General features: G+C 42.4%; 1 protein-coding gene across 3 annotated transcripts in view; it reads left to right on the forward strand.

The window, feature by feature from the left end:
- The window catches only part of ZNF516 (zinc finger protein 516), a 160,625-nt gene extending 134,214 nt beyond the window's left edge, over positions 1-26,411 (forward strand). For all 3 annotated transcript variants that reach the window (XM_070747439.1, XM_070747440.1, XM_070747438.1), the window contains exons 4-6: positions 10,122-10,226; positions 11,218-11,285; positions 23,252-26,411. In XM_070747439.1, the coding sequence (XP_070603540.1) occupies positions 10,122-10,226; positions 11,218-11,285; positions 23,252-23,311 (233 nt within the window). In that variant the 3' untranslated portion in view covers positions 23,312-26,411. The remainder of the gene's footprint in view (positions 1-10,121; positions 10,227-11,217; positions 11,286-23,251) is intronic.
- The last annotated feature ends 528 nt before the right edge of the window (positions 26,412-26,939 follow it).

The raw sequence follows: 26,939 nt of genomic DNA on the forward strand, positions 1-26,939 counted from the left end.
TGGGTTCCCAGTTCCATTTCCCACTGTGGTGGGCTTCTGCAACCCTCTGCCAGTGAAAACTGAGCTCAGGAGGCCCTCCAGAGCTCTATTTTGGCTGGCAGAGGCACCATGAGTTGGTTCTTTGCTGTTCCAGGGCGGTCCGAACTAAGCACCCCGCAGGTTGGATCCATCCCATAGGCACTTGAGTGTCACACCTCTGGTCTATGGCAATTCAACGTGTCCAACTCGCCATGTCTAACATGCCATGGCCAACTCACTGCAGGACAATTTGCCATAGCCATCTCATCACTGGACAAGTTACTGTGGGACAAGAGTTACACTAGTATCAAAGAAGTGGTGGGATAGAATCATTAAAGAAAGGATGCAAAAAATGTTGCTCATTTGTTTGTTTTAGTTTGGGTAATGGGATTAAAGGACAATTAGTACCTTTGTCTAAGGAAGGCTTAAGGTACCCCTTTCAACTTTAACGAGTCCCCTGGCCAGGCTTCTTGGCTTGGGTCTAGGACAACTCACCACAGGCAACTAGCTGCGGCTAATTTACCACGGCCAACTTGCCACAGGATAACTCACTGTGGGATAAGAGTTACAATAATATCAAAGAAATGGTGGAATAGAATAATTAAAGAAAGGATGTCAAAGGAGGTTAAAATGAAATGTGAATGGCAAAAAATTAAAATATTTTTTATTTATTTAGAATAGTTTAATAGAATTGTTAAATTGTCCTACAATGAGTTGATTCGCAGTGATTGGCATGGGTGAGTTCTCTTGCACCAAATTGCCTAAGGATAATTGGCTGTAGAGAGTTTGCCGCTTCAAGTTTGTTGCAGTGATTTTGCTGTGGCAAGTTGTCCCATTCTCCTGTGCGCTGTTTGGAGAGTCCAATCATGGGTTATCTTCTCATCCGATTAGCCAGAGACTGAATTGCAATTTCTTTGGCCAAGGCTGTTTCTCCATGCAAGCTCCAGTTTTTTTCAATTCAATCGACCTCGAGGGATGCAGGGTGAGTTGCTCCTGTTTATTATCAAGGATTTGTTCCATTTCATCAATTTGATTAGATTTAATTAGGATTTTAATTGGGAATCGTGTTAAAATAAAATTTGAAAATTATCTGGGAAGTGACTGGTGCATTTATGGGAGGCTTGTAGCCTCTGCGCCCAGCACGGTGTTCTGACCACCAGCTAGCTGCCATTGCCATGTGCTGGGTCTGAAGAGCGGCTTGGATTTAAACCGCATGCCAGCATTCCACCTATAGAGTCTCAGCTTCATGATCAAAACAACTCTGCTTGGTTTTCCCTGATTGGCTTGCTGCGGGCAACCATTTTGTGGATGGTCTTTTGCTGCAGCTCCAATCAGCTCAGAGCCCAGAAGGGACGCCATGAGCGTTCTAAGGAGCCTTAAAGCTACAAGAGCCCTTTTTCTTCTCGGAGCTGAAGATGTTAGTGATCCCCCAGCTTGATTCCAAGCAAGCGGAGGCCATATTGCCGACTGGCAATTGTGAGGGAATTAGCATTCTGGCTTTTGTGACCCTATTGAGGTTTTTGCATCAAAACTGTTGTTGCTACTTTAGTTTTTGATGCTCGTGCTGATTTTGCTGCTGCTGCTGCTACTAATCTTGCTCTTTGCTCTCTCCCATTATTGTGAGGTGCAGTGAGTCCTTCTGATCCCTTCCAGGGACAGGATTCCCCTGCTTTTGATTGGTGCTGGTAGAGTGATTCATCGTTATTGCTACTGCAGCTATTATGCTGAATGGAGAGCTTCTATTACCAGCAGCTCTGCTGATTCTTCAACCTCTCACAAGATGGAGGAATGTTCCCAGTCCAAAAAGGCTAGAAAGGATGCAGATGGCCCTTCTACCAAGTCCACATCCTCCCAGGCCAAATCCAAATCATTTGCTTCTGATAAAGAGACATAGAGTGTTAGAGAAGCAGTTTGCGAAGGCACAAAAGTAGTCCCATCTTGCTGATACTTCTCTGAAGGCTCCTGCAGCTGATAACCCTGTGACTACTTACTTACTTACTTACTTACTTACTTACTTACTTACTTACTTACTTACTTACTTACTTACTTATTTATTATTTATTTAGATTTGTATGCCGCCCCTCTCCGCAGACTCGGGGCGGCTCACAGCAAGATACAGCAAATCATGACAAATCCAAATAAATTTAAAAGATTTTAAAAGATTTAAAAAGAACCCCATTTACTAACAAACACACACACAAACATACCATGCATAAATTGTACATGCCCGGGGGAGGTGTTTCAGTTCCCCCATGCCTGACGGCAAAGGTGGGTTTTAAGGAGTTTACGGAAGGCAGGGAGAGTAGGGGCAGTTCTAATCTCTGGGGGGAGTTGGTTCCAGAGAGTCAGGGCCGCCACAGAGAAGGCTCTTCCCCTGGGGCCCGCCAACCGACATTGTTTAGTTGACGGGACCCGGAGAAGGCCCACTCTGTGACTATGGATCTTTCATCACATCTCAGACAGCAGACCAATTGGCACGGTCTCCTAAAGTTTTACCTGAGCCCCAAATCAGTTCCCTAGTGCTTATCAGGGAGGAAGGGCTACTGGACTCTGACCATTCAGCTATTGGAGCACAGTCTGGAGTGGCAGTTAGAACATCTGCCCCTTCTGCCACCTTTGCTCCTACAGCAGCTGGCCTTAGGCCTTCTCAGGAGTTACCTGAATAATGCTATTCTCAATATCATTGCCATGGGGATTGATGCATCTCTGGCCCAAAGGGGCTTGTTAGACCAAGGATCCTCCTAAGAGTTATTCGCAGAGTAGAAAATGTATTAAAGAATCTTGTTCCTTAACTCCATCAGAGCATAGTGGTGCCTCTCAAAGAGAAGTGGAGGTAGATGTGGAGGGAAATTTGGGGGATTTTTATTTTTCTGAGGATGAGGACACTTTCTTGCACATTCTTGTCTCTTTAATCCAGCCTAATTTAGCACATTGCTGTTTAAGGCCAATGCCACTGCTAACCTGAATGACTCTAATGCCACAAGGGCCTGTGGCTCCTCAAGACCTCTCTGACAGTCTGTTTTCAGAGCAGATGTCAGAGCAGGAAGTGGTTCCTTTGCCACAATATTTTGTGGATTCAATTACATGTCTGTGGGAACAACCAGATTCTATACCAGCTCCTAGTAGCATGCATAGGTACATGTAGTCTACTGAGCAGCAGATGGGGAAACTTTAGGAGCTCCCAGTCATAGATCCTCCTCTGGCCTGTTTGGCATCCTTGGCTCTTCTTCCTTCTGACTCGGCAGAGGGTCTTAAGGCTGAGGATAGAAAGGTGGAGCTGTCTGCTCATAAGACTCATCAGGCAGCTGTCTGGGCTATTAAACTGGCCAGAGTAACCTCCTTTATCACGAGAGCCTCACTTCTGTGAATACATCAAATGCAGGATAGGGCTTCTCCAGATGATATCAGGTTGCAGCAAGACGTTCACAAATTAATAGCTGTAGCTGAATATACAGCGGATGCAACCATCAATGCAGCTAAATTCGCCTCCAGGGCTCTGGCCTCGAATGTCACCTCCATACGCCTCTTGTGGCTTCCCCAGTGGCAAGCCGATGTGTAATCCAAATGGCATCTGGCATCAGCCCCGTTCAAGGTTTGTCACCTTTTTTGGAGAGCTATTAGAGACTATTTTAGTGGAGGGCAAAGACAAAAGGAAAAATTTTGTCTCATTCATATAGACAGGCTAAGAGGAGAACTTCTGCCTTCTGTTACTGACTCAGGGTTCCACCCAGCTCTATCAATGTCAGTATTCCTAGTATCTGCACAGGTCTGATGACAAGCCGTCCTTTCGCGACAGGGCTTATCGGTCTCAGTTGAGGAGACACTTCTGTGAATCCAGCAGTTACCCATACAGACATAACAAATGACTTGCGGCTGCACGTTCCCATGGGGGGGCAGGTTACAAGAATTTCCCACCCAATGGAGAGAGACAACTTCCAATGCAGGGGCGTTACAAACTATCAGGCTTGGGCTCACTCTGGAATTTTTATCCAGCCCTCCCCATTGATTTCTTCAATGCCCTATTTCCAGGGAGGCTACAAAATGGGACCTCATGCTGGCCAAGATCCAACATTTGAGGGGTCCATGGCCATGGAAGAGGTCCCAAAGTACCAGGAGGGAAGGGGTTTTTATTTAGTCTTCTTCCTAGTTCCCAAGGGTTTGGGGGAGGGGGGTTCAAATGGGACATTTTGAATTTGAAGGAGCTCAACTTGTACATAAAGTACAGGACGTTCATAGTGCAGTCCCTGCTTATCATCCTGGGTTGCATCCTGGATGGGGATTTTATGTCCTCCGTAGACCTGAAGGAGGCATACCTCCACATGCCTATCAGACCCTCCCACAGGAGGTTTCTCAGGTTTGCTTCTGCAGGTTACCATTGGCAGTACAGAGCCCTTCCCTTCGGACTATCCTCAACCCCAAGGGTTTTCATGAAGTTCCTGGATGTTATAGCAATGCACCTTTTCACCAGGCCCATCCATTTGCAGTTCTACTTGGACGACGTGTTAATTCAGATGTTGTCACCAATGCAAGTGGAAAGGGATTTCAGTTTCACAGTTCAAACCCTTCAGGAACATGGATTCTCCATAATTTGGGAGAAAAGCCATTGCACCCTGTCCACCAGACTGACTCATTTGGTTCTCCCTAGTATTTCTTTCACAGGACCATAGGGACGTGGTCCAACAGATGCTATCCTTAGACAGGATGCCTCTAATATTCCTCTCCAATTGTTAGGCAAAATGATATGCCTCTCCATCTTACCATGGGCTCAACTCAATTCCAGTCTCTTACAATGCTGCACCTGCCAAGACAGTGTTCGGTTCGCATTAACTCTTCTCCCCACATCAAAGTGCCCAGACAGGACCTGCACTCATTGGAATGGTGGTTATCACCCACTATGGAGAAGGGTTTGTTATTTTGGGAGCCGGCATGAGTGGTCCTGACGTCCAATGACAGCCTATTTGGCTGGGATGTCCACCTTAACAACAAGGTTGCTCAGGGTAGTTGGTCGTGATGACATTTACTCAACAACATCAATTGGCTGGAGCTGAGGGTGGCCCACCTGGCGATATGTCATTTCCAATGGGATATCTCCGATCACCACATCCTTCTGCTGATGGACAACATCACAGCAAAGGTGCATGGGAACAGACAAGGGGACATACATTCCAGATTGTTGTTGATGCAGTCCGTCACTGGACTTGTTCGCCAGCTCTCAGAATGCGCAACCTCTATGCTTTTTCTCCCTGTTCCACAACCCACCAGCAGAAGGGACCAATACCCTGCAGCTTCCCTGGCCGGCGGAACTATTGTATGCCTTCCCTCCAACCCATTGATCCCATGGGTCATCAGGAAGGTCATGGAGGAGGAAGCAGAAGTGAATCCTTATTGGCCGAAGAGGCCATGGTTCGCAGACCTGATGATACTGTCCATCTTGCATCCTTGGAGAATTCTCCCTCGTGAGATCTCCCTTCACCAACGAGCTGTGCAGCACCTGGACCTCCAGTGGCTCAAACTAGCCATTTGGTAGTTGAGGACACTATTGGGGGTTATAATTATCACCATTCTAGCCTCCAGAGAAGTTGACAGGATATACAAGGCTTCCTGGACGGCCTTTACTTGTTGGTGTGCTACTCAGAACTTATTACCTACTGTGGCCACAGTACTACAGGTTTCGTTGTTCAAAAGCCTATACACCAATACCCTTTGTAGACTGGTGGCAGCCTTGGCCACTGTCATTCAGGGTGAGGGTGCCACCTCTCTCTTGCCTTACCTGAGAGTGTGTAGTTTTTTGAAATTTACAACTGCCCCTTGTTCACAGGTACCCTACCTGAGACCTATCAATTGTACTACAAGCAATCACGTCATTTCCGTTTGAGCCTCTCCACGATGCTAATATTGGACTGTTGACTTTCAAAGTTGCCTTTCTAGTTGCCATAATCTTAGTGTGCAGGACTTTGTAGCTTACTGCCCTGTCAGTACGCCAGGACTTAAGTATTTCTTATGCTGACCATGTGTTCCTTCTATTAGACCCTACATCTGTTCTGAAGTGTTTTCACAAAACACAGGAAGTGACTTCTGTCCGAATCCTAGGCATCCGAGTGAGAGACATTGGCATACATTAGACGTTCACTGGGTGTTACGCAAATATGTCAAGCAGATGAGGTGATTTCAATGCTCGGCTGTGCTCTTTGTTTCCTTTCAACCCAGGATAATGGGCAAGAAAATGTCACCATCCACCATTGGTTGTTGGCTGAAGGCCTGCATTGTATTAGCCTATGACCACTTCCTTGGCACATCACAGCACACTTGACCAGGAGTGTGGCCACCAAGACAGGGTGGGTTACGCAGGCCTCTATGCTCAATATTTGCAGAATAGCCATGTGGTCTTCACCATCGCCATTTGTGAGGAATTACAAACTGGACATGTTCACCTCGGCGTAGGTGGCATTTGGGAGATGAGTGTTGCAACATGTTCTACCAGCCAAGGGGATGCTAGACCAATCGATTTCCTGCCCTACATCGATTTAGCTTGGGTATATCCCGTACTTGGACTCTCCAAGCAGTGCACAGGAGAATGAACGTTGAATTACCTGAATGTTCATTCTATGTGTGCTGAGGGAGAGTCCAATCCCACCCTGGTTCTGGTATTCTCCGGGATCCAGGAATGGTCGGTGTATCAGATGGACAGCGTCTTCTTCAGATTCAGGTCTTTGTTCAAAAAATGGAGCTCAGCCAGGGGAACAGGCATGGCCAAAGAAATTGCAACTCAATCCGATGAGAAGATAACCCATGCTTGGATTCTCCTGCAGCGCACATAGAACGAACATTCAGGTACGCCAATGTTCATTCCCCTGGATGTATACTCTCATTTTCAGGTCATAAAAGACAACTAGTTGTGTTGACCAACATCTACTGGATGGCTCTTTATATTGATCAAGCTGTATTTCAGGACAGCTCTTCAGTTCTTGAACTTTTTGCTGATAAACATTAAATAAACAAGAGATTTCCAGAGCAGAGTTGAAAATCATGTTTTTAAATACATTCTTGTTTTTATTTTTAGAATCAGCAGTAGAATATTCTAAACACATTTCTAGAGCATAATCGCAAGGAGATTTCTGTGTTGATTGTGGTTATCAACTTGATATTAAACTTCCTTCGCTTTCTTTTTCTACATGCATTTGTTCAATTACTTTAACATAAAGAATGAATGGATAAATATTTCCTTGGACTATTTCCACTGGAAATATCCATTAATGTTGTTTCTTTCCTTTAAGAAGAGATTGTTCTCAAGTTTTCTCTTTGATGTAGTTAATAGCTACTGTCTTATGGAAAAAAATAGATTAAAATATCCATCAGGTACAACTGTATTTCATCAGTTAATTTAAGAAGTAAGTTTATGACAAAATTTGTGCACAAAATGACAGAAATTAGTATAACTGGTTTTTGTGCAACTTTTTTGAGACAGATTTTGCCTATTAGTTGCCCACTACACATAAAATTTTGCATTGATATGAACTAACTCCCTCAATTTGTATGATGACCTCTTCTTCATCTTAATGATAATTTGCATGGATTTTTGTTTTGGGAGATAAGCTAGGCAAAAAGATGTTAGTGTGGCTTAGCAACCAAGTACAGGGTAACTGGAATATTTCCAGACTAAGGACCATCATTACTAAGTCGGTGATTTAGTCAAGACAACTAAAAGGCTATAGTTTGAAATGGCAAATGTGAATGTATTGCAATTAGCAATGATCATATACATCTGGTCAACACTGAAGAAAACCAGAAACACATAAAATGTATATATTTGAGGTCTTTTTTAGTAGTAGCTGAAAATGTGCCTAGTTTGATTGGATGAAATAAAGCAGAGACACTTCTCAAGTGTTTCTTGTAACTCTGCACATGCTGTGTTTTGATGTCTGCTGCAGTGGGACTCGTCTCTGAAAACCTATTGATGTAATTTGAAGTACTGATGCAACATGCAATGCATTCCACCTTAGTCAAGTCATTTGAAAAAGAAGGGGTTAAAAATATTCTTAGTTTAGTTGTACCTAGAGCCGAGGTGTCGCAGTGGTTAGAGTACAGTACTGCAGGCTACTTCAGCTGACTGCTAGCTGCAATTCAGCAGTTCAAATCTCACCGGCTCAAGGTTGACTCAGCCTTCTATCCTTCCGAAATGGGTAAAATGAGGACCCAGATTGTTGGGGGCAATATGCTGACTCTAAACTGCTTAGAGGGGGCTGTAAAAGCATTATGAAGCAGTATATAAGTCTAAGTGCTACTGCTATCTTGTAAAAGAAAAAGTTGTTGCTACTTTATCTCAATCACGGGAAATCATCACCTGTATAAAAAAAACCCAGAAAACAGAATTACATGCACCCCACAAAATTCTTTGCATGAAATCATTTCAGTTTTGTACATGCGTACTTTGGTAAAGGTTATCTGGAATTGCCTCCCATCTATCCACCCACCCACCTACCCATCGATCCATTGATCCACCCAATTATACTGGAGAACTATGGGAAAGGAAGTAAGGAAAGAAGTAAAAGATTAGCACCCTACCACAAGAATGATTTTATTTTCTCATTGCTCATGCCCCACATTTGGAAGTTAAGACTGGGATCGTGAAGCTGGAGTAGATCTCTGAAACATACATTAATTTAGAATAGCCATTTCAGATACAATAATAAACTACAAGATTTACAAACCAAGTTCAAATCATATTATAAAATTTCTAGTCAATTAGAACAGAGTAGGATATATAAAATTAAATATTTCATCATCTTCAACAGTAATACTAAGGCTGTATTTCCATAGATATTACACATATATTGTTTTCAAGATGCCCAGAGCCACTGAGAGTGAATGGGTGGCCTTATAAATCCAATAAGCGAACAAATAAATGTAAATAAATAAATGTCTGAATGTGGCCTCTGTTTGCATGTCTATTCTTGTGTGTTTACTGTAAATGTTTCTGGATTGTTTTTTTTATAAAGGACAGTTGTCCCTGGGGAAGTGTTTTCAGTTGTATTATACAAAACTAGATATTGATATAGTTGGAATTGATTTGTATGCTAACTTTCTTAAAAGCCATATAAAGCATATATTTTATTTCTATCCTTAATTTTCTCTTTTCCTGGACCGAGCATTTTATATGGGATCAGAACCTTGAAATCCCATTGTGACTATCGGTGTGTGTGTGTGTGTGTGTATGTGTGTGTGTCCATATTTTAAGGATGGGAATATTAATACCAAATAAGACCTTTTTCCATCCCTTTAGCAATGATTATATGAAATATCTGGAAAAAAATTAAATAACTCAATAAAAGTCAAATTTGTCCTTTCTGATCACAGTAAAAAAACACAGACCAGCCCTTTAAGTCAGATACTGTAAACTGACCTTTGAGGAAAAAGAAGAGATTTGAGTCATTTTCCATAGATGCTAAGGGCCTACGAAAGGCTGGCAAAAGACTACTACTGCCTTGTTGTGATCTCAAAATGTCCATAATGACATTTTGATTCACAGATGTCTTCTCCCTGAGCCTCGCCAGTCTAGGGTCAGAATTGTACCAGTCGGTCGGGAACGGTAGGGCCAAAGGCCTGATTCATTTATGATGGCTTCACTCATTTTGCACTCCTCTCCAAACCTGCCCCAGGGATTGTGGGGAGTTGTAGGCTGTGGGGGCAGTCAAGCTCTGGTCCTACTCACTTCCTATTATCCATATGACTTGTCTCCACCACGCTGGAGTCACTTTGATTTGCCAGATGTACTGCTTGACAAAGCGGGGTGATGCCGAAAAGTGGATCCAGCTGCTATGAAAAGCGCACACCTGACACGCCACTTCTGGTGCGGGCACATCAATGGGAGCATTTTTTAATTCAATGTAATTTATGCATTCTTGCAGTCCTGTGTTGTGTGCCTGGCCTGTCAGCCAGCGCCTAGATGAAGGCTGACAGTTGTTATCCAGGGCCTGAAGGTAATCTCACATAATGACACATTAGACATACTAATGATGTTTTCCTCTGGCATATTGTTTTCTTCTTAACTTCCCCTTCTCTCTTTTCCCTCCCATGTCCCCCCTCCCCTTTTCTCTCCCTCACAGGGATGCTTAGGACACAAACGCGCCAAGGAGACTATCTCTGCGTGGAGTGTGGGAAGGGGTTCACACAGCCGAGCCACCTCAGGACCCACATGAGGTCTCACACAGGTATATTTCCTTCCGTGTCTTCTGGTGGGATGAAGGGACGCCCCCCAGGAACAATTGCATATTGATTTCCTTGTCACCAATCTATTTTTTGTTGTTGTTGTTGTTGGTTTCTTTAAAGCTTCTCCATTGCACACCATTTTCAGATTTGATTAGCATTCCATGTTCCATTTCAAGTCCCTGAATTCTCCTCACCTCTCTTGCAAAACTTTGCATTGCTGATTAAATAAGATGATTTGTGGAGGGTTTTTTTTTCTCTTTCCTTTTTTTAAAAAAAAACCCTTTTAATTAGAAAGCAGAATAATCTGGAACGAATATGCTAATGAAATCCATTGCCGCTGGCATAAATTGAAATCACCCCCCCCCCTTTTGAACTTAACCGAACAGCTTTTTTCTCCTTGTTGAAGAAATAAGCCTGGGATTTGTATTTTTTCCCCCTTCTTCCCCCCCCGAAAACCTTACCCCTTCATCCCCAGCCCTTAGAATGGTCCAGAATAAATTTTGAATGTCGGCCCTTTCCTATTTGGAAGCGAGGAGCCTAGCAAGTTAAAGCTAATAGCACGTCAGTACATCTTCCTAGCCTCACAATGAGGAAATGAGACTTAGGTCCCTCTTTTCTGCCCTTTCTCTTTGAAGAAGGGTGAGTGATGCATGTATAAGACGTTTTGCTGCAAAATGACAGAGGCCAAATGGTAAGTAATTCAAGAAGAGGGTCCCTTTACGTACACACTGATAATTAATGTTGTCAGTGATTGCTTTCTTCAGCGCTGAAAGTCTGAATTAAAAAAGGCAGTGCCCTTAGGTTCCCATTAGCACACTCTTACAGTAAGTGTTACGGTAAATTGGTATTTTCCAGCTATAGGCAAAGAGTTGGTGCCTTTGCTTCTTCCCACCCTCCCCTTCAGTGTGATTAATCTGCAATGGAGTCAAATAATGTACACACACCAACGAAGCTTGAATGTTCATCTGTTAACAAGCCCCCTTGTTCCCACAGTGGTATTTGAGTCTAATGGACTCCGAGGTACTGAAGTTCACACCACCTCCGCAGATGCCCCAAAACAAGTATGTTTTACAATTAATTGGGTATTTGGTTTTTAATGTGATAGTCGGGGGAAAAGAAAGTTGCATGGAGATACTCATCAGTAAAGCACTCGCTGTTTAGGTAGCTGGAGAGTAAACAATAAATCGTGCCTCTGTTTATTATGTTTTTAAGAAAAAATGTTATGGACACCCTTGTTCATATGAACTAGAAATTATGATCAGTGTATTGTGATTACCAGTCAAATGCTTACATTGAAATGGAGAATTTTTACACTGTGCACTGAACAACGCGTACAGTTATATTGTTTCCAACTAGATAGTTGATTATACAGGTAGTCCTTGATTTACAACAGGTCACTTTGTGACCGTTCAAAGTTACAACACTGAGAAAAGTGACTTATGACCATTTTTCACACTTATGATCTTTGCCACATCCCCTTCGTGATTTTATATTCGGATGCTTGACCATTTGACTCACATTTATGACGGTTACAGTGATCCGGGGTCATGTGGTCACTTTTTGCAACCTTCTAACAAGCAAAGTCTGGGGAAGCCAGATTCATTTAACAATTGTGTTACTAACTTAACAACTGCAGTGATACATTTCACAAATGTGGCTGGAAAAAATCATAAAACAGGACAAAACTCACAACAAATTTCTCACTTGGCAACACAAAATTTGGGCTCAGTTGTGGTCGTAAATTGAGGATTACCTGTATACTTAATATATACCTGATTTGGAAATAGGGCAACAATCCAACCGTGTTTTTCTGAAGAGTATTTCTATCACTGTATTATATAGCTCTTAGCTTTGAAAGATCCTTTTCTTTCAATCTGCGTGGACTCTGTGTGGTGGTGTGTTTTCCTCTGCTATGTACGATATTTTCCTTTCTTGAGAATGACCTGGCTGTCCTTTAAATTTTCTTCATTTTTACTAATGCTGTGTTACTCTGGGGTTTTATATTTATTGCCAGTTGGTGCCAGATTACCCTTTTTCTCACTAACTCATCCATGCATTTGTAGAGTTAACATCTTTCACAAGCACCTGCAGTTACTTCTCCATGTTCTTCCACCAGTCATTTGTTAACTGTTCAGGAAGCACTGTTATTTGTATGGCGATGTTTCCGTGATAGCATTTTTTGCCTGCCAACCACTGAATCACTGCACTATGGATTTGAGTACAGTAAATAGTTTGTTTGGAATGGCCATAGTCTTGAGCTGACTTAGAAGGGCCAATCCATATGTCATATAAATAATAGAAGGTAATCCGTGCAGTGCAATACATTTACCGATGGAACCATTAACAGTATATTGTGGATTTCTATTTCTTCTCCACATCCTTTCCTGATTTATGGTTGTTTCCAACATAATGCAGCCAGGCGAGCTATCCAAGATCTGCCCACATCTCAACACCATTCTGTGAGCTGCAATAGTTGCCAATTGGTCTCCTGGAACAATTCAAAGTGCTGGTTATGATCTACAAAGCCCTACATGGCTTAGGACCAGATTACCCATGGGACTGTCTCCTGCCTCATGTACCCCAGCAACTGGTCAGGTCCTAAAAAGTTGGCCTTCTCCAGGTCCCGTCAGCCAGATAGTGTCGTCTGGCGGGGCCAAGAGGAAGAGTCTTCTCTGTGGCAGCCCCGGCCCTCTGGAGTGAACTCCCTCCGGAGATATGTACTGCCCCTCCCTCCTGGTCTTTCGTAAAGCTCTGAAGACCTACCTCTGCCGGCAGGCATGGGGGCCATGAGAGACCACATTGTCTCCGGCCGATGTTGTGAATGATTGAATTGAATGAATGAGAATGACTGCATATGGGGGGGGGGGGGGGGGTTATGATTTTAAAAACAATTCTTCTTAATAATAATTAGATTTCTTTGTATATATTGTTTTTCATTATGTTATATGCCACCCTGAGTCGCTTCGAGAAGGGCGGCATAGAAGACAAACAAACAAATAAATAAATAATCCATTGCCAAAGCTGGCATATCTAAAGGGTGATCTATCTAAGGGGCAGCATACAAATCAAATAAATAAATAAATAAATAAATAAGTAAATTAGTTAATTAATTAATTAATTAACTAATTAATTAATTTACATATGAAATTTACATTCAACCATAGGAGCCCCTTTCAGGAGCCATAAAGTGGTCTGATTCAACAGATGAGAATGTTGCAGAGAGTTTTCTTTGTGATTGTTCGTGAAATGTAGATAGGAGCAACCTTGAAGGTAGAGAAGACTGTCAACAATGTCAAATACGACCACTGTGACTGGGCAGTCAAAGCCCTACCCTTTCAACATGTATTGATCCCATAAACATATAGAACCCTGATTGCCTGGTTGAGTCTGATCTGCTAGCTCCATTTGGTTGCCCAGACTGGTGTTGAGACTCTAGAAAGAGTGTAGACAAGAACAACAAAGATGATTAGGGGACTGGAGACTAAAACATATAAAGAATGGTTACTGGAACTGGACATGTCCAATCTGATAAAAAAAGGACTAGGGGAGATATGATAGCAGTGTTCCAATATCTCAGGGGCTGCCACAAAGAAGAGGGAGTCAAACTATTCTTCAAAGCATCCACAAGAAGCAATGGGTGGAAATTAATCAAGGAGAGAAGCAACTTAGTACTAGGGAGAAATTTCCTGACAGAACAATTAATCAGTGGAACAACTTGCCTCCAAATGTTGTGAAGGCTCCAACGCTGGAAATTTTTAAGGAGAGATTGGATAACCATTTGTCTGAAGTGGTGTAGGGTATCCTTCCTAAGCAGGGGGTTGAACTAGAAGACCTCTAAGATCCCTTCCAATTCTGTTATTCTATTCTATTCCCTGCAAGGGATTATGGAATCATTAAATAAATGAAGATGAATTTTAGTTTGTACCTTGTTTTATGCCTTATGTGTTGTTAGTTACTTGGTATCAATATTTTTATAAATAATGGCCCATGCCAATCACATTTCCCTCATTAGAAAAATGAAATGTCATCACTGGATTTATCATATCTTGTAATGGAAAGGAAGGCATTGTAGTGGTAAAGTATGGGGAAAGAGTTATAATTTACAACAGAGTTTGATTGGCTGAAATATATGCTTGATACTGAAATGAGAGCACCATATTAACCAGTATCTGAAAAGAATTTGGAAAACATTTAGGCTTAATTAAATTATTCTTCTATTAGAACTAAACACAATATATTACAAGAAAATATACCAAAATGAATCAAATGTATGCAAGGTAGTTATAAAGTAAACAAAAGGGGGAACAATGTGCGTAGAAATTATTGCAAGGGAAAAGTTGGCCTTAGACATTCTCAGATTTAAAAAAAAACCCAACAAGCTGATTGTACTAATGAATATATTTTCTAACCATGCAATTGTTCATATTTTTCAGAAAAGATAGGAAAATGATAAAATCAAAAAGAAAATTCAGTCATTAATTTTATAAGATTTTTTAAATAATCTGTCCTCATTATGTTAAATAATAACTTTCTCAAAGAATAAAATTGAGAATGCAGTAGAATTACCAACTTCAATATTTTCCATTACATGTTGGAAATTAATTTGCAAGGACATTTTAGTGGCATGTGCTGTAATATGCCAGAATTCTTACCCTGTGGATTAATAGTTTATTTCTGATTGTTGTGAATGTTATTTTTTAAATGGGTTATGCTGCATTTAAGAATTACATTAATAAAAATATTTCATAATGAATAATTGGCAGATTAATTTGTCTCCTTTAGAGCTGTGGATATTGTAGTACAAATAATGAAAAAACAGGTAGGCTGAGAAATTCTGTTTTTCTGTTTCTTTAGCTTGGAGATTATATATGTTACTCCAGCAAGCCTTACTTTTTAGCTGAATATACACATACAGTGGTACCTCTACTTAAGAAAGCCTCTACTTAAGAACTTTTCTAGATAAGAACCAGGTGTTCAAGATTTTTTTGCCTCTTCTTAAGAACCATTTTCTACTTAAGAACCTGAGGCCGAAAAAATTTCCAAGGAAATTTGAGAGCGGCAGAAGGCCCGACCAGTTTCCTGCCATTCCCCCTTTAATCCCAGCCATCTCGGGCGGGCTTTTCTGGACTGCCAGAGGAGCCTTTTGGTGGCGCTTAAGGAGGCTTTGGCAGTCCAGAGTGAACAAAGCATTTTCCTTTCTCTGGGCGCTTGGAGAGAGAATAAACCACTTCGCTGTGGTGATTCCCTCGCACTACCTCCCATACACCCGGCACGAGGTTGACTCCTGGAGCATCTGGGCATGCAAAAGGCAAAAGGGGGCGCTTTGCCCCTGCTGAATCAACTCGACTTCAGCCAAACTGAGGAGTCACCACAGTGAAGGAAAGGTGCCGACTACAAAGCGAGCGAGCAAGAGGAGAGGGGGAGCCCTTCAACATGGGAAGAAAGAGGAAGCAGGTAGCAGCAGCAGCAGCAACCACCGCCTTTTGGTCAAAGGAGTGGGAGGTTCCCCTGTCTCACCCGCCCGGGTTTCTCTCTCTGGTGCAGTGTATGGGAAGCAGCCTTGCGCGGGGTATATGAGAGGCACGTGCTCCTCCTCACCGCCTCAGAGTCCCTCTTTTTTTTTAAGTCTTGGATTTTTTTGATTCCCCTCACCTTACCTTCTTCCTTCAGCAGTGATTGTCCTCCTCCTCCCACCCAAATTCCAAGCTTTTATTTCTTTCCTATTGGGTTTGCACACATTATTTGCTTTTACATTGATTCCTATGGGAAAAATTGCTTCTACTTACAAACTTCTCTACTTAAGAACCTGGTCATGGAACGAATTAAGTTCTTAAGTAGAGGTACCATTGTACATCCATTCATCTTCATCATTATTATGACTTTTATTTTAAAAATGACACAATTGTTCCTAATATAGATGCCACAGTCAGGCAGGGGTTGCAACCTACCTCTGCTACTGGTGCTGATCTTGAAGGGTGAGAGAAGACCATTGAGCACTTAAGACTGTTTCCTATACTAGATAGATTTCAAGATTTTTTAAAAATTCTTCATTGCACAAAGGAAATTGAAATAAGCTCCAACACTCATGTTTTCTTTAACACAAAAAGTACAGGGTTATTCAAAAAGAATGAACCGATTTCATGACACATTTCTTCAGATCTCAAGCATCATTTGAAAGAGGAGTTATCTAAGTTGTGAAGGCCTTATTGAACACTTGTATGACAGGAAATAAAAGTTGATTATGGGTAGAATACTTGTGACTTGGCTGGAGTTTTTTTATTACTTTTCCTTAGTAAAATATTTCGTCATGAAATCAGTCCATTCTTTTTGAATGACCCTGTCATAGTTGATCTGATGAAAAAAGATTATGATACCTGGTTTCCCCTTGTCATTTAATTAAATTCTTTTCACCCCATTCAAATTTACCTCAACTGTTCATGATGCAGATTAGAATATAGAATATTATTTGTTATTGGCCAAGAGTAATTGGACATACGAGGACTTTGTCTCTGGTGCGTAAGCTCTCAGTATACATACCAACAGCAAAGTGATAAATCATAAGTTACAATCATAAATCACAAGATACAATCAACAGAGTGATAGTCATAAGATAATAGTAGGAAGGATGAGACTAGGAGAATAAGAAAATGAGGATATCTCCGAGACCGCCTTCTGCCGCACGAATCCCAGCGACCGATCAGGTCCCACAGAGTGGGCCTTCTCCGGGTCCCGTCAACTAAACAATGTCGGTTGGCGGGCCCCAGGGGAAGAACCTTCTCTGTGGCGGCCCCGACTCTCTGGAACCAGCTCCCCCCAGAGATTGGAACTGCCCCTACCCTCCTCGCCTTTCGCAAACTCCTTAAAGCCCACCTTTGTCGTCAGGCATGGGGGAACTGAGATATCTCCCCCGGGCCTATACAATTTATGTATGGTATGCTTGTGTGTATGTCTGTTTAATAATGTTTTTTTTTAATATTTTAAACTGTAAATTATTAGATTTGTTATAAACTGTTTTTATTGTGTTGTGAGCCGCCCCGAGTCTGCGGAGAGGGGCGGCATACAAATCTAATGAATAATAATAATAATAATAATAATAATAATAATAATAATAATAATAGTAGTAGTAGTAGTAGTAGTAGTAGTAGTAGCAATACAGCCCTATTACATGGGTAAATATCCTTAGATATAAGTTGTTTTGGTATATGATGTAGGTGTTCAGAAAAGTGATGGCACAAAGGAAAAAAATTGCTCTTGTGTCTATTTGTTTTGGCATGTAGCTCCATATAGTGGTGTCCTGAGGGGAGGAGTTAAAACAGTTTATGTCCAAAATGTGAGAGGTCTGTAGATATTTCCTCAGTCTTCTTTCTGACTCATGCAGTATACGGGTCCTCAGTGGAAAGCAGGCTGGTTGCAGTTGTTGTTTTTTGCATTCTTAAGTATCAATTGAGGTCTGTACCTATCCTGTTTAGTTTCCGTACCAAACTGGACATAATAGATAACAAATGATAGATTCAATAATTCCTCCGTGGAACTACAGTGGTCCCTCGAGTTTCGCGATCTCGATCTTCGCGAAACGCTATATCGCGAGTTTTCAACCCGGAAGTAAACTCCACCATCTGTGCATGCGTGCCCTTCCACGCATGCGTAGATGGTGGAGTTTCCCCCGCCGGGCAGAGGCTTCCCTGGGTCTTCCCCCTCTTGCCCCGGTAAGGCGCGAGCAATGGCGTGGGCGGGTGGGCGGCACACGCGCGGGGAAACCCCAGGGCCGCTTCTCAGCTGAGAAGCGGCCCCAGCAACAGCGCGGGGGGCGGGCGGCACGCGCGCGCGGGGGGAAACCCCAGGGCTGCTTCTCAGCTGAGAAGCGGCCCCAGCAACAGCGTGGGGGGGCGGGCGGCGCGCGCAGCGCGCGGGGAAACCCCAGGGCTGCTTCTCAGCTGAGAAGCGGCCCCAGCAACAGCGTGGGGGGGCGGGCGGCGCGCGCGCGCGCGGGGGAAACCCCAGGGCTGCTTCTCAGCTGAGAAGCGGCCCCAGCAACAGCGTGGGGGGGCGGGCGGCACGCGCGCGCGCGGGGAAACCCCAGGGCTGCTTCTCAGCTGAGAAGCGGCCCCAGCAACAGCGCGGGGGGCGGGCGGCACGCGCGCGCGGGGGGGGAAACCCCAGGGCCGCTTCTCAGCTGAGAAGCGGCCCCAGCAACAGCGCGGGGGGCGGGCGGCACGCGCGCGCGGGGGGGGAAACCCCAGGGCCGCTTCTCAGCTGAGAAGCGGCCCCAGCAACAGCGCGGGGGGCGGGCGGCACGCGCGCGCGGGGGGAAACCCCAGGGCCGCTTCTCAGCTGAGAAGCGGCCCCAGCAACAGCGCGGGGGGCGGGCGGCACGCGCGCGCGGGGGGGAAACCCCAGGGCCGCTTCTCAGCTGAGAAGCGGCCCCAGCAACAGCGCGGGGGGTGGGCGGCACGCGCGCGCGGGGGGGGAAACCCCAGGGCTGCTTCTCAGCTGAGAAGCGGCCCCAGCAACAGCGCGGGGGGTGGGCGGCACGCGCGCGCGGGGGGGAAACCCCAGGGCCGCTTCTCAGCTGAGAAGCGGCCCCAGCAACAGCGCGGGGGGTGGGCGGCACGTGCGCGCGGGGGGGAAACCCCAGGGCCGCTTCTCAGCTGAGAAGCGGCCCCAGCAACAGCGCGGGGGGTGGGCGGCACGCGCGCGCGGGGGGGAAATCCCAGGGCCGCTTCTCAGCTGAGAAGCGGCCCCAGCAACAGCGCGGGGGGGGGCGGGCGGCACGCGCGCGGACAAGCAGCAGCAGCGAGGCGGCGGGGAAACCCAATCTTCGGCTCCTCGCTGCTGTGGTGGAAATAAACCATCTGCGCATGCGCAGATGGTGTTTTTACTTCCGCACCGCTACTTCGCGACAAATCGATCATCGCGAGGGGTCCTGGAACGGAACCCTCGCGATGATCGAGGGACCACTGTATATCAGCAGCTTCTTGGACAGTGAGAGCTTTCTGAGTTTCTGAGATGTGCTCATAGCTTATGTTTTTCACCACAAAGACAGGTTGCCAAGCATTAATTAGGTTGTCTGGGTAGTGTTGTCAACCATGAGGTTTGGGGAATCCAAGCGGAATAGTCCTGCAATTCTTCCATGATTGCAAGAAATAAATGGCACAGTTCTTGAACTGGATAAGGCGATCCTTTGAAATAATGTTAATGTGAATTAATTCTGCCAGTCACCATGTTTTTGCTTTGTTTAGTTTTAGAAGATTACTAGGGTTACCATAGCACTGTAATCTTTACTCAGGTTAACCCTTTCAGAAAAATAAAATCATCTCCTGAATAGGTTTGTTGGTTAGAAAGAAACTGAAGACAGCTTTTCTAACTTTGTAGTTAGCTGAACTTTGAAGGGTTTCAAGTAACATTACTGGCTGTCCCTCTGCCCTTTGGGGAATATTCAGACATTTGGTATAAAACTAGCGTTTGGAACCCTTTCCATCAGGTTTAAGAACATGTAGTTCAATCACTGATTTGAAGGTGTTTTGTTTCTACCCAGTTTACAGCGACCAGTCAACTGGCATCTTCATTATCTCAGTGAAACTTCACTATTTCCTTAGCTGCAACCTGTAATGGCTACAGTTCATCTTTTTTTTCCATGTAACAGGGAAACCTTCCCTGAAATTTTTCTTTTTTAAAGCTTTCCACTCTCTGATTTCATTAGCATTTTCTTTATGATAATGGAAACTTCATACAAGATAATTGCATTTTCTTATTTAGCATTGGGGGCTCTGCTCCAATCACAGTAACACAAGTATATGAGAATAGAATCCTTGACTTTTGGCTAGGACCACCTTTTCTGGTCTAGTCCCACTGGCAGTTTTTCGTCTTTGCTCTGCTTAGAGAAGAGTTCTCATTTCCTCCCATTTACTATCACGGCCTCTGGCCTTATCTTTCCGTTGTTGTGGGACAGTGATAACTGCTTTCATATTTTTGCTGCTTCTAAAGGAGCCTCCTCTGGGAATGAATTAAAGCTGGAACTGTGGTGTACCCCTTCCTTGGAAATCTATGATTAGGAAGGCTGTTCCCATAAATACTTTAATTAACAACCTCAAACCAAGGGTTTTGGGGTTCTTTGCTCCATTTCAGTCTCTCTTCCTATTCTTTTTTTTTCTATCATTCTTACCCAGGCAAACAGGAACATGCAGTCACTTTTTATTTTCTTCTCAACCACACAATCGAATCACATTCCCTCCTGTACCCATAATCTATCCCATCTTTCTCTCTCCCTCCCTCTCTCCCCCCTCTGGGTATGATTGTGTGTGTGTGTGCGATGTTTCAGTGGTGTGTTTTGAAGTGTGTCTCTCTGTGTGTTTTAATTTAATGATTAACATCTCCTGAGGTAGCTATGCAAAAAATATAAAGCATTTCTCTTAGTTTACTGCATGGAATTCGGCATATAACTAAATAAGTTTTATCACGTCTCTCACTCTGTTACCATTTCTGCACTTCAAATATATGGCAGTCCGCGCAGATGCTTCCTCCCTCCGCTAGTCGCCCCCTTTAATTTTGTTGCAAATCTTCCTTTCTCACAGCAGACTTTGACTAGCAAATGTCATGAATCTTCGGCCAGCCTTAATTAGGATTTTTCTAAATCTATTAACAAAGGACAGATAACTTAATACATTATGTCAAGCAACACTGGCTTTTCGTTAGCTTTTCCAGGAGCGCCACAGGCACAGCTTGAAATTTACTGGGAATATTTTCACACGGTGGTTGGGTCCGATGTTGTGTTAATTTAAAATAGTCTTGATTTCCTTCACCAAGGTTTTGGTTTAAGGTTAATGCATGAGTGTAAGCTGTGTCTTGCCATGCTGCTTCATCCATTAGCACTGAAAGTCATATTGTCCAGACGTTCTCAGAATTCCATTGCCTTGAGTTGCAAACTCATGTTTGTTCACAATTTTATGTTGAGAATCATCGGTCTTCAAATATAATTTTGGGTTTGTTTGTGTGTTTTAACACATAATTAATTTTCATTTGATAGACATTGATCAAAATTAGAGGGTGGGGTTTTTTATGCCTTTATGGAAACATGGCTATCCTACCATGTTGAATTTTATTATCAGTAAAAAATTATGTTCTTTATTGCCCACCCCTATAATATGTGTTAATATGATTGCACCATGCCAAGTTGTATAGCTCTTGTACCAATGAAAAATACACATCAGAGATGAACAACTATGGCCCCTTTATGATTTGTGGACTTCAACTCCTAGAATTCCTGAGTCAGCCATGCCGGCGCAACAATTCTGGGAATTGAATTCCATAGGTCACAGAGGGACCGTTATTGCCCACCCCTGTTATAGATGATGATATGCCTCATTTAGTTGTATATAGCTAGTTGTATACAGATAGTCTTCAACTTAAAACAGTTCATTAGGTGACTAATCAAAGTTACAACAGCACTAAAAAAAGTGACTTACAGCCAGGGATAAAATGCTCCCGGTTCGCTTGTGCCTGTCGGTTGTTGGAGAGCCTGTCACAAAAGGAGCATGAGGCTCTGCCCACCTGCCTGGATGCACAGAATGCTCTGCGCGTGCACAGAGGATAAAAGAACCCAAATGGTGGCATCCGGGCAAGTGGGCGGAGCTTTGCACTCCCTTCGCAACTGGCCTTCTGATGACCCGACAGGCACAAGTAACCCAGGAGCATTTCATCCCTGCTTATGACAATTTTTCACATTCATGACCACTATCCCCATGATCATGAAATCAGAATTTAGATCCTTGACCATTTATGACAGTTGCTGTGTCCCGGGGTCATGTGATCACCTTTTGTGACCTTCTAACAAGCCAAATCAATGGGGAAGCCAGATTCGCTGTTCCTAATTTAATAATTGCAATGATTCACTTAACAATTGTGGCAGGAAAGGTTGCAAAATGGAACAAAACTCACTTAACATCTGTCTCTCATAACAACAGAATTTTTGAGCCCAGTTGTAGTAATAATTCAAGGGCTACATGTATTATGACTGCTCTAATTTCCCTGGAATTTGCCACCTGGGGAAACCAGTGTGGTGATTTAATGAAAACATAAGTTTGTTCACTTTTAGTCATTGTGTTTGTTTGTTTGTTTGTTTCTATTCTTGTGATCATTGTTGATACAGGGTACATGTTTGTTAGGGTTTGCCACTGTAAACTTGTACTATCACTTTAACTGTTAAATATTCTAGGCAGGTTCGTCATAAGAGGGCGCCAGTACTCCTTCCCTCAAATGATGCTGTAACGCTCATTTCTGCTCATGTTTACTTTGCCTTGATGGGGGGAGTGTATTTGCTTAGTGCGTATGTTATTGTATTTGCTTAGTGCTTATCATCTTGTATTTGCTTAATGCTTCTTATGGAATGTTTCTATCTTTTGTCTATATTTAAATAGTACTTATTAAGCATAACTAAGTCTGTGTCTTTGTTTCTTTGGCTTTATCACACACCCACGCTCTGTTAAAATTCTCTGCTCGGTGTATGTCGAAGGTCTAATAACCTAGCTATACCGAGACATACCAACAATCATGGGCAATGAAACCAGCAGGTTGCCCCTTTTTAGTATGAGTTACCATGGAGCATCCAAGAGCTTTAATCCAAATTAATTTAGGAAACATCACATCATTCAATCACAAATCCTCTCAGATACTATAACATTTGGCTGTCTGCTCTTCTTTCTAGCCTTTTATCCTTCTTCTGGCCATGGTTAACCTTTCCTGGAGTACTCCTTCGGTCTCTTATTATTTTCTATTCTAACATAGCATGGAGTTTATAGGAGCTTGGTGGGGGATTGCTTTTAATCAGAGGTGATTAAAAATAATTCATTTTAATGGATTAGGTCACAGTAATATTTGTAATGCTCATAAAAGAAAGTAGCGAGGGCCATTATAAATTATTAAATTGCTCAACTGCTTTAGTGCACAGAGCAGAGGAAGCAGCTGCTATCAAGGAAAATACGAATAACAATGTGTTTTGCTTCTTTTTCTTCTCCCCCCCCCCCCCATTCAGGTGAGAGACCATTCCAATGCAGATATTGTCCGTACAGTGCCTCTCAGAAAGGGAACCTAAAAACGCACGTCCAGTGTGTACACCGGGTCCCCTTTGACAACAGCCAGTACCCTGACCTACGGTTCCCATCACCTCCAAATAATTACTCCATCAACCCCTTAGAAGGCCATCTGGAAAACATCTTTACAATCTCTCCAGTCCCTGGAGCAACTGTGTTATAGCGAGACTCAGGCTCCGTGCTTTGGTAGAAGAGTGATGTCTCCGAACTGTTAATCATTTTAAAATAAATGAAGAACCTACCCAAGATATATACAAATTGACATAGTAATCAGTCCCCACAGTTCCTTATTTCCTTTGTAATAAACAGAAGAGCTGGCAAGCTTTGGGGTAGTGCAAAGCATATATATATTAATCAAGATAACATTTTTGTAGACACTTGAAAAAATTAAACGTCATATATTTGGAGGATGGCACTGCAACCGAATCTTCCCTTGTGGTGGCTTTGAAGTTTTATTTTTATTTAAAAGAAACACACATCCAGGGTGGATTTGGGAATGCGGGAAGGAGTGATTAAGCAACTGTCACGGCCGAAATGCAACTTTAAAAAAAGAAGAAGAAGAAGGAAGGAAGGAAGGAAGGAAGGAGTCGCTCAGTGCTGTATAAGCCAAACTTGATGAAGGACAGAAGGGACGAAAGGGAGAGACCATCATTCTGCAATGAGGTTGTTTCATGATAGTTTGGGGACCACTTCCATTTCCAGTGGGCTGATCCTTGACTGCACACCATTAATAGTACGTGAATATGGAAATTGAAAACACTTCTTAAGAAACGCTTCTCATCTCACTTTGGCAAGAAGAAGAAACAACAGCTGGTCAAACACTAAGAAGAAAAAGAGAGAGAGAAAAAAGTCTTCTGTGTGTGTGTTTTTTTTGTTCCCCCTCTCAGGGCCTTCCTGTTTGTTTAATCTGCTTTTTCTTTCTTTTAAAATGCAGTTTTCCATGATCTGTCACAAAGGAAGTATGCATGCTTTTAAAAATTAGATTAAAAAGGAAGAAACTTCCCCCCACCACCAGCTTTTTAAAGCCGCTGATTGATACGTTTATAATGCATTTTAAAAGCAGATGTTTAGGCATACCTCTGGTTTTTATGATACTGGAGATGATTGCGTTTCTGTGCAGCAAGACCCAAGTACCTTTCACGGATCTTTTTAACATTCTGGAGAGTGGGGGTGTGGGGAGAATTCTTTTGTTTTGTGATGGCAAGCTTCCCTAATCTAGTGTTTCCTCAGATGAGCTGGAATTTTCCAGAAGGTTCTAGCAAGCATGGCTGTTGGCCATGGTGGCTTGGAATTCTGGGAAGAGCAAACTCAGCAAGGCACAGGGTGATTTGGCATGGTAGTCACTGGAGTAACTGGGGGAGAAAAGGCGCTTTATATACCTCTTCTACAGTAACTTTTTAAAATGCAAGTTTTTAAAGGTAAGAGGGAAGAAACAGCAGGTTGTTCACACAGGGTCTGTCTTGTTCAAAAGTATATCCCACACGTACTTTTTCCTTCTCTTGCTATTGACACCGTGTGATGGCAAATAATTCAGAGTTTCAGATTTTGCACATAAACAATTTTATGCATCATCATCATCATCATCAAGAGAAAAGAAATGCTGCCTTGAAAATATTTGTGAATGTTTTTCTTTTGCAAAAAAAAAAAAGCTTTACTAGTTTTTTTTTTAATTGTAACATTTTTGTAAAGGCAGGAAATGGATTTTTAAAAGAAAACTAGCATGCTAATTATATTTTTCAAAAAAGCAATAATTTTACATGTACAGAAATAGCACTAATCTTTTAATACTGATGGAGAGCAGCCGTTTACTTCTACAATAATGGGATAGTGCTTTTCCTCCCCTAGAAGATTTTTTTAATATGTATTTTTTTTTCCTGTTCTGATTTTGTGTTGTCTATATTTGAATTGGGATTCTACTTGTTGCAAGTTACTTGACTGTTCTTGCTTTGCTGTTAACTATAATGCAGATGTAATATTCGTATATAATTTGCCAGTTTGGAATTTTTATTTTATTTTATTCCTCATACTTCTGCACCAGCTGTAAACCAGGATTAGTATGAAATGTCTGTGCAGATGTTGTGTAACTGATTAATCTGTTTTGAAGTTACCTTGCAGAAATTCACACAGACTTATTCCAGACTTCCCCTTTTCTGTCTCCTGCATCCCACTTCATCCTCATTTCCTTCAAATCATCTATTTTTATAAATCAGATGACACCAATAGGGATCCATAATCAAGTGCTGCATTTTCCTCCTTCAAGCACTTATTTCTCCTTATTTTAAGTAAACACGTGAGGATTTAAGAATGTCTGCAAGTAATTTCTTTGTCCAAATTTCTGCTTATCCATTGCCCCCCCCCCCAATGATTTGAGTGCCCCATATAACTATCACAATTTTTGTTGCTTGATTTGTGTGTGTATTTTATTTTTGAATCATGTATGGTGAGTGGTCTTTGATTGCATTCATTCTTTATTTTTAACATTTTTTAAAATCTCTGCGAGCTGATCTAGAAGGATCTTGGATATTATTTAGAGTTTTAGAGCTTTTCCTAAAGATTGTCTGACACACAAAGAGAAAAGGGCTGTCATTGCCATTACTAGGGTACTAATCAGCAAAGTTTACAATCATCATTTAGCTTCACGGAGAACAACAACAGGGGAAATCAGTTTAAATAATTATATGCTGCGTATAGCACAGAAATGAGATTTTCACTTAATTAAACAAGAAATGGGGAGGGAGAAGGGGAGCTGTCATTGAAGACCACCATATTTCGTGTGAATTCCAAGCTTTGTAATTTCCTCATTTCTCATCCATATTGTATCAATTTGTTAACTCAGTTAGATCCTAGTGTTTAGTATGATTTGTGCTCCTTATTTATTTAGCTATTTGGGTTTAAAGTAGCCTTTTTTTGCGGGGTGGGGGGAGGAAACATGATAATTTTGTAGCATGACACATTTTTGTAAGCCATCTTCTGACTGTTACAGCGACTCTGCTACCTCTGTCAATCTGTTTCTTTTCCTTAACAGGTTTTCTACAGTGTTTCAGTCTAATGTACCTTAGACAATAAAGGTTCCATAATGAGCAGTGCAGATGGCGTCTCAGACATTGCTCTCCGTTTCTCCTTTCATTTCGTTTTTCCAATACAAGAAACAGGCGTCTCAGCCATATGAATCTTCCTCCTTTTTTGTCCTTATGTGAAATGGAATATTGTCATCTTTCAAAACTGCTACATTTGTTCTCGTTTCTATATTCCTGAGAAGGTTTCTATTGCAATTGTGTCACTGGGAGGAAATACATCTCTATATATATAACTTTGCAGGTTTCGATTTTAGTTCTCTAACCACCCCAAGAGCATATCTCCATTGGGTTTTTTTTAAAGTTAGGGATAAAATATGTACGCTATTATAATTTCAGTAAGGTGTCATTTTAATAAGCAGAACATCAAAGTTTTATGATCAGGTTGCCAGAAATCTCCGATAAGATATTTTTTATTTTTTATTTTGCTGTCCGGTGCCCTCTGTTCATGGTGACATGAGTTTACCATACATGAAAAGGAAGATGGATCAGTTTCCCAGAGAAAATATAACTGTAAAAATGATTTAGTAAAGGAAATGAGAAAGCTGAACCAAGC

The sequence above is a fragment of the Erythrolamprus reginae genome, chromosome 3 (assembly GCF_031021105.1).
Source record: "Erythrolamprus reginae isolate rEryReg1 chromosome 3, rEryReg1.hap1, whole genome shotgun sequence".
NCBI lineage: Eukaryota > Metazoa > Chordata > Lepidosauria > Squamata > Dipsadidae > Erythrolamprus > Erythrolamprus reginae.